At 42.6% G+C, this 11,770-nt stretch overlaps 1 protein-coding gene across 2 annotated transcripts; it reads right to left on the bottom strand.

Annotated features, from left to right (window-relative positions):
* Positions 1-722: 722 nt before the first annotated feature.
* On the bottom strand, positions 723-7,959 carry LOC102220842 (elongation of very long chain fatty acids protein 4-like). Of its 2 annotated transcripts, none has more exons than XM_023331398.1 (7): positions 7,625-7,959; positions 6,601-6,676; positions 5,227-5,414; positions 5,055-5,135; positions 3,626-3,797; positions 2,443-2,570; positions 723-2,347 (listed from the first exon to the last, which is right to left on the bottom strand). In XM_023331398.1, the coding sequence occupies exons 2-7, from the start codon at positions 6,665-6,667 to the stop codon at positions 2,021-2,023; spliced, it is 963 nt and encodes a 320-aa protein (XP_023187166.1). In that variant the 5' UTR covers positions 6,668-6,676; positions 7,625-7,959; the 3' UTR covers positions 723-2,020. The 2 variants fall into 2 exon arrangements, with proteins under 2 accessions (XP_023187166.1, XP_005817021.1); XM_005816964.3 differs by having other exon boundaries at positions 7,630-7,958.
* Positions 7,960-11,770: the final 3,811 nt, after the last annotated feature.

The raw sequence follows: 11,770 nt of genomic DNA, 5'->3' as shown, positions 1-11,770 counted from the left end.
GAATGGTTTTATTTCTAAAGGCAGGAAGTCAAAGTCTGTTCATAACTTTCAGTTGTAAAGGGTTTGGATGTTTTGAAGATAGATTGTGTGAATTATTATATGTATTTTTCTAACCTGTAATATCAGCTTGTGACCCAAGTAGTATTTGTAAAACAGTTTGAGAAACATTTTCTTCCATCATTAAGACTAGAGAACCAATGTTTCATCATATCATTCACAGATATTGCACTAAACTAATATAATTTTTTTTTTTTTTTAATGAAAAAGTCCAATCCGCTGTTACAATAAATGATTTAAAAGCGGGGATTCAGCGTCTTGTTTATGAAATTTCAGCTTGCGATAGTTGTGTTGCTACAGTGCCCTCTAGTGTTCGTGAAAATGTATTGCGCTTCACAAGATCTGGACAGGTGAATACGTTGTACAGTTGTAAGTTGTTTATTTTAATTAAATTTAAAGAAAGTTCAAAGATATGATTCAAAAAGAAAAGCAAAAAATAAAAATAAACATTAGCCATGTGGACGGATAAATGTCCACTCTTAAATGAGCAGAGTACAAAATATCACAATGAAATATGTACATCACAAAAATTAGACAAATACACAGACGATCACGCGCAACTAGATGGAAACAGGTATTTACATAAGATTAAATATTTGATAATAAATAATAATAAATGCATTGGTTGATTGCTGATATAGAGCCGATGTACACTGTATCTGGCAGGCAATGCAAAGTTGTTTTTTTTTTTCTTTTCCTTAAAGTAAAATAACATACCTGTCACCAGCTCTAGTTTTAAATAGAAGACAGACTTGGACTGAAAAGAGGGAAAGGGCTGCCCGCCTCTTTCAATCCGAGTCTTTTGTAGATAAATTTACATTCAACTTAGCTCAGGGCATGAAAGGAAGCCTGAGCGTTTGGCTGCAAACAGAAGAGAAGCTCAAAGATATTTTATTAGAAGAGAAGCAGTGCTAAAAGGTAGTCACAGAGACCCAAAATCCGTGTAAACGCAAAAGCGAACCCAGAACCGCGCCGCCGCCTTCCTTCCCGGTTCCAAGACAAAACCGCGAGATGAGGAAAATTTATAATATAAAAAAAAAGACAGGAAAACATGTCAAACAACAAAAATCCACCCGTTTTTCTGTCAAAAGGGGGGGGACAGAGAATCTCATCAGAGAACATTGGTAACATTTCATCACATGACAAACAAGTATGGATATACAAAAATCAGTGCTAGTGATATACAGACAAAGCAGACGATCGTTATCCCGCCTGGTGAGCAAAGACGGAACATCATCCCACTCTCGTTTCTTTTTTTGTTTCTATGTACATTTTTACTCTTTGCTGCGTGTAAATAGATGGCATTCTCAAAGTTAGATTCCCTACATGAAAGTGAACAGTGATTTAAAAAAAAAAAAACACATCTAAACAAATAAATCTAAAGATGTCTCATTTTCAACGAGCTTGGAAAAGGAGGACAAAACGACATTGTTGTCATTTTTATAGCTAAAAAGACGATGAACAAACAAACTCTAAGTTCAAGTAGAAACTGAAACGTTTGTGCGTGTGTTGCCATCTGTATTCCTGTCTCATTACAGTGTTTGCTATTTACAGCCTCAGACTTCCTCTGAAGGAGCTGCTGCGGCACCGCCGAGATGGATCCGTGAGACGTTTCCTTCTCATTCTCTATGTCGGGGAAACTTAATGCTCCTTTTCGTACCAGATCTAAACCACGATGAAAAAGACAGAATAATACGATATATCCAAACCCCCCTCGACGATATTTTTGGGTTATTAGTGGCCATCTCTCGTCTGACCTTTGACCCCTACTGTTAAACAGATCAATTCCCTCCCACAGAAGATCTCTTTTTTTTTTTTAATTATTTTTATCAAGAACAACTCAGGTCGACATGACTTAAAGAAATGAACCTTACCCGAACACGTCCGTCTAAATCCTCCTCAAATTAAGTGTTTCATGTTTCGAGTAGAGACCCCAGCCCACCTTTCGCCTCACCTCCCCCGTCTAATCTCTTTTAGCACGTCCTTTCCTCTTTCTCCTGCCAGAGTTCTCCTGGGGCTTCTCCTCTTTGCTCCCCATCAGCGGCGCTCCGTTGGCGGCTCTGCTCAGGCCGTTCAGGTTGCCGTTGGGGACGGCCTTGCCCGCCTTCGAAGAGGAGGCGGCGTCGCGGCGTGCGGGCTGCTGGCGGCGGTATGTCTGGTAGTAGAAGTTGCCGAACAGGACGATGAAGGTGATGGCGTAGCAGATGAGGGAGTAGTGCATCCAGTGGGGGAAGTCGCAGTTGACGTACAGCGACAGGGCGGTGTGGCCGATGGTGACGTGGAACTGGACCTGAGGCGTTTGTTTAAAAAAAATCCATTACTCTAAAAAAAATAAAACGAAATCCAACCTACATGTTCTTTCCCCAAAAGGCCTTTGTTTCTTACCATCTGAATGATGGTCAAGTACTTTTTCCACCACAGGTACTTTTGGATCTTCGGTCCACAGGAGGCCAAGCCGTAATACAGATACATCAAGACGTGGATCAGTGCATTCATGTGTGCACCAAAGAATGCTGCAGGGACATAAGCAAAGTAAAGTCAGGGTATCTATGAACACTTCTTGTTCTTTTCCATTAACGCAACAAAGAGTTTTAGTACAACTTCAGCAAAAGGCCCCTTTGGAGCAGAGTTCATTTAGACAGCATATTTTATTTGAAACTGAGTCGAAGTATTTTAATTGGAATTTGATTTTGTTTTGATCACAATTAGCCATTTCTTATAATTTTAGTTTTAGCCTAGTTCTAGTCAACTAATTTCTTAAGGCCTCATATCTCTGTGGAAGTATTTTTTATATCTGATGACATGTATAACAAAGGATGGAACTGAATTAAAGTTAAGCTTCACTCTAAAGCAAATAGATTTTGTTTTATCTTTTGAAACATTTTTAGATTAAGTCTGGCTATTTCTCCTCAGTATTTTTGTTGCGTTTTATTCATTTACAAAAACATTAGTCATTTCACAGCTCTACTCAGACAGGTCAGTATAGTCCTGTTTTAATGATTGGATGAGTTATATTAGTAACGTGGGATGTTGTTTTACAGTAATCTACTCAATTAGATCTCCAAGCTTTTATTTTGGAGAATATCTTCAAGCTTCATTTTCAAAACTCAACATAATCCCCTTCTCGTGTCTGGTTCAGTTTCATGATTAATGTAATATCCTGTTGCTGTAATATATCCCACAAAATGTTGAGGCTTTTGTTTTGAAGAGCAATCTTGAATTCATTTTGAAAAATCAACACGATTTTTTTTTCTAGATTAGTTTAGTTCCATTAGTAATGTTTAACCTATGTGTCGCAATCATAAACGCTACAAAAACTTTTATTTTGAAGAGTGACCATCATTTTGAAAGGCCAACATACTAAATTTTCCACAATTTGTTGAGCTCCGTTTGCAACTCCACGTCTTCCTCCGCAGCGATCTACTAAGTCAAATACCGACGCTTTAAATTTGAAGAAGCTTTTTAGTCATTATTTTTAAAAGCTCGACATAATCATTACTTATGAATTGTTTAAAAAGTGTGGATTTTGCATTAACTGCAAAGACTCGTGACGTTGTGAGCAACTCACACTGTCCTCCGGCCACCCACTTGATGCCGATCCACCAGAGCGTGAACATGGTGCAGTGGTGGTAGACGTGCAGGAAGGTGACCTGGTTGAACTTTTTCCTCAGAATGAAAAACACTGTGTCCAGGTACTCAATGCCTTTGGAGATGAAATACCACCAGAGAGCTCCTGCCACCTGTCTCCCACAGCAACACGTGGCGAATCAGGGAGGTGAAGGTCAAAAACACTTGAACACAAACGGAGCTAAAGCGATAACAAATGCAGACTGTATTCAGAGATCCTGACTTTAATAAAACTGGAGGCCAAACGTGTGAGAGGGAAACGTGTTTCTGTTTCCCTCTCATCTTTGACATCCTAACCTCGCCGTAAACATGAGAACAATGTGCTCACGGGTTCTGTGTCAAGCTTGTATCTATGTCATGGAGCAACAGAGAGTGAGGTGAAACAGAACACCAACTCCTCCGTCGGCTCTCGCGCTCTTCCGCAGTCCAGCTGAACGGACGCTAATCAGGTTTCCAACGCCAGAAAGTGAAGTGACAATGAAAGGCCATCCTAATCACTTTTGGTACCTTAGAACTTTGTATGCAGCAAATGTCAAAACATGTGCAAAAACTAGTCCTAGATACCTTTTAGAAACTTTGTCAAGCTTGCAAGTAGGTTATTCAACAGTTGGAATGAATTCTGAGAGACTAAATGTACTCTGTATTCAAAACTGTTTGACCTTTTGTGGCAGCTTAAAACTTCAGTGCATGCAGTTATATTCTAAGGTGGGAGAATATATAAGATTGTATATTTTTTAGAAATAAAAAAATTTCAGAAGTGTAGCATGCATTTGTGTTTGGCCTAGCTGAGTCGATACATCTTGCCCAGCGTACAAAAGGCTATTACAGACGGAAAACTGACGGGGCACAACATCTCGACAATGAAGTGGAGTAAATTCTGAGAAATCCTGGAAGGAAAACTTGAAACATATTCATGTTGTGAGGATGACCCTGTCAAACCCCTGACCTAAACCCCAGTAGGGAAAAGAGGGGGAATTTGATGCTCTGTCTGGACTCAAGATGTTTGGCGAAGAAAAATGGGCTAGTTCCTCTGGATCTTTAAAGATGCTATAGACATACCACTAAAGACTTAGCAAGTCTTGCCAATAGACACAACCTTTTTATTTGCCAAACCATTCTGAAAACCAATGATCCATTTTCTTCCATTTTACTCTATATTATATGTGTGTGCGTGTGTGGGGGTGTGCATGTGTGTGCGTGTATGACAATAAATCTTAATAAAAACTCTGAGGATTGTGGTAGAAGTGTAACAACATGTAGAATAGAGGTGGGAATACATTAGCAGGATACAGTTTTTTGTAAGATAGTGTGCATGTGGTTGGTTTTTAAAAAAAAATGTTTTTCAGCTTTCAAGACTCCACAACACTCACCCTAACTTCATTCGGATCGTCAGAGTAGTCCACAGGTTGACATATGTAACTGTACTGTGCTGCCCGAGCTGCCATAAAGAGCTGAAAGAACAAAGAGAGCAAAAGGCTCATCATCGCTGCACAATACCAATTTTGGGCTAAATCTGTTTCAACAAAAATGGGTAGCATGTACCTCTTTAAAGATGAAGAAGTTGAGGAAGACCATGCTGAAGTTGTAAACAATGAGCGTCTTGCGGAGCTGGAAAGACTCTCTGTTCTTCATGTATTTGGGGCCCAGCCACAGGAAGAGCAGATAGGAGCTGCTGATAGCCAGCGTGGGGAGCGGGTTGTCCATCAGAGGCCATTTCTCCACTCGCTTATCTGCCGGACACACATTCCCGCTTACACATGAAGCATGCTAAATGCTAAATGTTCACATTATAGGACCTGCTGTCAGAAAGCTTACAGGAGGTTTCTTTTTATTTTTTCCTCCCCATCTTTCTTACAGTAACATAAGATTTAATTTCAGTGCCATCACCAGCTGATTTCCTCCAAGCATGAACCAAGTCTGAAAGCTGAAGCTTCAGACGTTGTCCTTTAGAAAATAACAGTGACGTGTGTCACAGACTCATTTTACATTTTTAGCAGCACAAGACGATATTTGAGAAGTCCGCCAGAAAGTTTCTTGAGCATCACGTCTTCAACAAGTCAGCCATTGTATTGTTCTTTCTATAATAAATAATTACAATATTGAGGATACGTTCAGTAGTAAAACCAAACCAGTCTGGGTCGTATTTGCTTCTGTATGAAAACTTAGCAGCAGCTATGATATTTTTACCAGATACCAAAATGTCTCCCAATAAATTTAACTGACCTCTTTTGTAAATTTAAACACAAACATTGAGACGCATTGATAGCCAGGTTACTGAATGGGCCAGTTCTGCCATCTCTTCACCTGATTTTTGTTTTCTGTTTTTCCCATTTAAATAACTTTTCCCTGCAGCCTGCCTCTTGTGTTCACTTTAAAATATATCTGCTTTAAAGAACCAGCCTAAAAATAATTAATGATTTCCTCCTGTATTTTAACTAAACACCATCTAATTTGTGACTGTAAGCATCACATTAAGTTTACTTTGTTCACATTATATTTTGTAAATATCCCACACAGCAAAAAAAAACAAAAAAAAAAACAACAACAACAAAAAAAACGTTTTTAATTTACGGAATACGGTAAAATTATGGCAACCACAGTTGCCGGTATTTTACCGTAAATTAGAAACGGTTTTTATTTGCGGTGCAGATTTCAACAATGACTTTCCAAGGCCAACGGGTTTTGGGGGTTTCAAAATATATCCACTTAAACCCAATCGTATTCATACACCTGACAAAACCCCAGCATTAACTTCTTTTTCTTTTTTTTTCCAAAAATCTTTCAGTGGGTTCTATATGACTCTTTTGGGTCAATCAAATCAAACCTACACACCTGCACATTCACAAAACAGAATCTCTATCTTCAGTTTCTCATGGATCCCACCCTCGGAGCCAGCAACATGCTGCTCAGTATTACCTGCAATAGTCAGGGTCCATTTGTAGAACTCTATGGTGTCGTTTATTAAATGCTTGACAATCTCCATGGTAACGACCTGCAATCAAAGAGACGGGTAAGAAAAAAAAAAATTAGCTTAGCTCATAATCTGCTGAGTCTGAAGAGCAGTCGTTGCCAATGTCGCGCTGAATCCAATCATTTTGTTCCTTCTGTTTTCCATTTGCGTTGTTCTGAAATAGTAACCCGTTAATAGGTGTCCGATAGTCAAAGCCCGTGGCAATCAGGTGGTCTTTTTAATAAGGCTGTTGTCCCACGAGGCTCTGATTGATGACCCACAGACTTCACTGCGCACACGGGAACCCCGGTCTGCAGAGCGCATGTGTCAGCGCATCTCTGGCCTAAACACGACCACCAGCGGGAGGAGAGAAAGGGTTTGGGGTGGAGGGGGACTTGGAGGGGGGTTGTGTCAGGCTCCAGTAAAACAGATCATATCCCGACAAGTCAAACTGGAAGAAAAAAACCCACTGCGTAGCACACACAAGGGGCTTCTTCTTTTTTTTTGGTTCACCAAAAAAAAAAAAAAAAAAAAAAAAAGAATCAGCCTCTTCCTCCTCCTCCTCCTCCTCTCCCGAGCGGATCAAGCGCTACTGCAGCATCTGCCATCCACCATGCGCTCTACCGATAAACTAAGCACAGGATCCTCATCACCATCTGAATAAACGGGTGGCAAAGTAATATTATATGTTTGGCTCATATATATTGAAGGAGCTTTATTGTATGTCTTAGAATTTACATTCAGCGGGAGGCAGCGCGGCCTTAAAACTGCAATACAGGAGCAGGCCTGCTTCCAATCTGATTCCCTTACATTTCATCCCAGAGTGACCAAAAGCTTAAACTTCCGAATCAAAACAAACGGTCTATATATAGTTTTTTTTAATTATTATTATTATTCACTATTTTGCCTATGTGTGTGAAGCACGCATTAAAACACAATAACAGTCGGTCTCGCCTTCTGTTGCCCTGCGCCTGTAGGGATGCTCTTTACCTTACCGCGCGGCTGCTTTCTGAAATCCCTCTGATATTACAGTCAGCGCAAGGTCACGCAGATGCAGCTGGAAACGCTACTGTTTGCCGATCCCGCTCAGAGCAAACTATTGAATCTGCACCCAGAGTGAAATGGACGGGGCCGCTGGTCCAACAGCGAATTTCTCCTCAAGGTACCATCCTATCCTCCAATGCGAGGCTGCTTCTACGAATGGCAGACCCGTGGAAGGGGAGGGAAAGTCACACACCCTCCTATCTTACACTTCCGGTTTATTTTTCAAAAGAATGCACAGGCGTTTGTTGGAAATAATAAAAAAAATTAAAGCTGCAAGCAGCCTCGGGCGGCCCTCGCAGCAAGCGCCGCTCCGGCCTATTGGCCACCGCGGGGGTTCCGGCCACCGCAGAAGCTCTCGCGCGTTTTCCAGAGCCGCAGCCCGCTCCCCACCGCAGAAGCTCTGCCGCAGTTTCCAGCACTGCCGCCCGCTAGCCGCTGCAGAAGCTGTCGCGCATTTTCCCCAAATTACATCTCAAACCCGTTGGGCTCTTTAGAGCAGAACAAAGGTCATACATATCCAGTTTGGCGCCAATCGGATGATCCATGTGTGAATTAGAGCCAAACGTATGTATATGGCGAGGGACTGATATTCGCCATTTGGCCACGCCCACACGGTTCAGCCAGCAGTGGGCATTGACAGAGTTTATCATCTGAATCATCTTGATTAGGTCAAGAGAGCCATAAACAGAGCTTTCCAAGGAAAAAAAGGCACTTCCGGTTCCGAGGGGGCGGGGCTTAGATGACGTCACAATGTGATGACGTAGGATCGACGGGCAAGCCTCCAGGATCACTCAGGCCAAGTTTGATGCAGCTCGGTCAAAATATGTGGAATGTAGAGGCAAACGTATACGAACGGCGTTGCCGCCATTGAAAACTCTTGGCACTTTAAAGCAAGCGAGACCAACTTCCTATCTGTCATCCAACACAGAATCACCTTGATTAGGTCAAGAGAGCCATAGATGAAAGTTTCCAAGGAAAAAAATAGCACTTCCTGTTCTGAGGGGGCGGGGCTTAGATGACGTCATAATCTGATGACATAGAATTTTCAGACATCACACCAGCATCACTCAAGCCAAGTTTGGTGCAGCTCGGTCGAAACATGTGGAATCTAGAAGCAAAAGTATGGCATCGGCGTTACAGGTCACTTCGCCACGCCGCCACGACCAGCTGCTATCTCAAAGCCGGTCAGGGTTGGAAACCTCAACACACCAACATGTCTTCTGTCTCTGGACACAGGTTCATGTTGATTAGGTCAAAGGGCTAAGAGAGCGACCGTTCACAGTAAAACATGACACTTCCTGTTCTCAGGGGGCGTGGCCTACGTGATGTCATCATTTGACCATATGGTATTGTAGGCCACCTGATGACGATCAATCACTGAAAGTTTGGAGTCTCTGTGACTTTTTGTGTTAGAAATACCAATTTTTTATTTTTTCCTGTGTATTACAAAATCGAAGAATTTCATCTGCAGGGCAATGCTGCCCTCTGGTGTCGAATTACTGAAATAATGAAACTATTTCAGTGGCCAGCAGAGGGCAGCATTGCCCTACAAACGACGAACATGTACTGTTTATTATGTAATTACACAGAAGATCTCTCTAATTCATTCTGAGGGGGCGGGGCTTAGATGACGTCATAATATGATGACATAGCATTGTCAGGCATCACAACAGCATCACTGAGGCCAAGTTTGGTGCAGCTCGGTCGAAACATGTGGAATCTAGAAGCAAACGTATGGCATCGGCGTTACAGGTCACTTCGCCACGCCGCCACACCCAGCTGCTTCATCGCAGCCGGTCAGGGCTTGAATCCACAACACACCAACATGTCTTCTGTCTCTGGACACAGTTTCATGTTGATTAGGTCAAAGGGCTAAGATAGCGACCGTTCACAGTAAAACATGACACTTCCTGTTCTCAGGGGGCGTGGCCTACTTAAAAAAATAATTTCACCACAGGGTATTTTAGGACACCCGATGACGATCAATCACTGAACGTTTGGTCCCTCTATGTGTTTTTATATAGGAAATATAAGAGTTTCGTGTTTCATGGCGAGTAGCTGAACTTTGACCCCTGGTAACCCCCCTTCAGCAAGCTCATACAGTCACCAATTTGATAACTTTAAATCAGACATGCCTTATGATCAGACTGACCGAGTTTGAAGTCGATCAATCGAAATCCCTAGGAGGAGTTCGATCAAATGCAAAGGCTGTAAACGTCAAACTCGAGGTCCAAAATGGACCTTCAATACAAAATGGCCGACTTCCTGTTGGGTTTAGAGCATGGCTCCAAGAGACTTTTTTGTACGTCCTGACATGATACACATGTGTACCAAGTTTCGTAATTCTAGGTTTAAGCATGGCTTGGGGCTGTTCATTTAAAATACTCTAGGGGTCGCTATAGAAAAATTAGGCCACGCCCACCAAATATCGCTATGGATTCCTGTTCGGGGATGGATAAGGATCCATCCTAGTGAGTTTGGAGCAGCTCACCCCGAAACTGTGGAATTTAGAGCCAAACGAAATTCGATGGCGTTCGCAACGCCGCCACGCCCACCTGCTTCATCGCAGCCGGTCGGGGTTGGAATCCACAACACACCAACATGTCTTCTGTCTCTGGACACAGTTTCATGTTGATTAGGTCAAAGGGCTAAGATAGCGACCGTTCACAGTAAAACATTACACTTCCTGCTCTCAGGGGGCGTGGCCTACGTAAAAAAAAAATTTCACCACAGGGTATCTTAGGACACCCGATGACGACCAATCACTGAAAGTTTGGTCCCTCTATGTGTTTTTGTATAGGAAATATAAGAGTTTTCTGTTTCATGGCGTGTAGGTGAACTTTGACCCCTGCTAACCCCCCTTCAACATGCTCCAAAACTCACCAATTTGATAACTTTAAATCAGACATGCCTTATGATCAGACTGACCGAGTTTGAAGCCGATCAATCGAAATCCCTAGGAGGAGTTCGATCAAATACGAAGGCTGTAAACGTCAAAATCGAGGAAAAAAATGGACGTTCAATACAAAATGGCCGACTTCCTGTGATAGTTGCACTATGACATTACTTGTAAATTCTGAGCGTCTTAGTGAGCTCTACAACTGTACCGAATTTCAAGTCTCTACGATGAAGTAAGTGAATAGCAATGGGTCTGTTGAAAATTGCTAGTTGCTGCCGTTGAGCAATTTTTTTTGCGATTTTTGCGGCGACCTTAAAATTCAAAATTTTTAAACCGCCTAGTCGCTTCCGCCAAGTTTGGTGAGTTTTTGAATATGATAAAGCCCCCAAAAAGGCTCCTCTTTGGGGGGGCAGAATAATAATAATAATTAAAGCTGCAAGCAGCCTCGAGCGGCCCTCGCAGCAAGCGCCGCTCCGGCCTATTGGCCACCGCGGGGGTTCCGGCCACCGCAGAAGCTCTCGCACGTTTTCCAGAGCCGCATCCCGCTCCCCACCGCAGAAGCTCTGCCGCAGTTTCCAGCACCGCCGTCCGCTAGCCGCCGCAGAAGCTGTCGTGCATTTTCCCCGCCCGTCCACCGGGCGACACGCGTGAATGCGTTCGGCGGCGCTCCCCGACGACTGTCAAAAAATCTGGTGCAGATCGGTCGATGCGTCGAGGAGATACGGCCGATGTATTAACTTAGGGGGCGCAGTGGAGTCAAATTACATTTCAACCTCGTCGGGCTCTTTAGAGGTGAACAAAGGTCATACATATCCAGTTTGGCGCCAATCGGATGATCTATGTGTGAATTAGAGCCAAACGTATGAATATGGCGAGGGACTGATATTCGCCATTTGGCCACGCCCACACGGTTCAGCCAGAAGCGAGCATTGACAGAGCTCATCATCCGAATTACCTTGATTAGGTCAAGAGAGCCATAAACGGAGCTTTCCAAGGAAAAAAAAGACACTTCCTGTTGTCAGGGGGCGTGGCCTACGTGATGTCATCATTTAACCATTGGATATTATTGGACACAAGATAATGATCAATAACTGAAGGTTTGGTGTCTCTGTCAGTTTTTGTGTTAGAATTACAAATTATTTAATTTTTTCCTATTTAATTCAACATTGAACTGTCATTCCGTAGGGCAATGC

The sequence above is a fragment of the Xiphophorus maculatus genome, chromosome 3 (assembly GCF_002775205.1).
Source record: "Xiphophorus maculatus strain JP 163 A chromosome 3, X_maculatus-5.0-male, whole genome shotgun sequence".
In the NCBI taxonomy this organism is placed as follows: domain Eukaryota; kingdom Metazoa; phylum Chordata; class Actinopteri; order Cyprinodontiformes; family Poeciliidae; genus Xiphophorus; species Xiphophorus maculatus.
This window is presented reverse-complemented; position numbering and strand designations above follow the sequence as displayed.

Coding starts and splice junctions, on each gene's coding strand:
- LOC102220842 (XM_023331398.1), bottom strand. CDS start 6,667: ATGGAGATTGTCAAGCATTTAATAAACGACACCATAGAGTTCTACAAA. Junction 2,571..3,625: donor GTGGGTGGCCGGAGGACAGT/GTGAGTTGCTCA, acceptor ATGTCCCTGCAG/CATTCTTTGGTGCACACATG. Junction 2,348..2,442: donor ACTTGACCATCATTCAGATG/GTAAGAAACAAA, acceptor CAAACGCCTCAG/GTCCAGTTCCACGTCACCAT.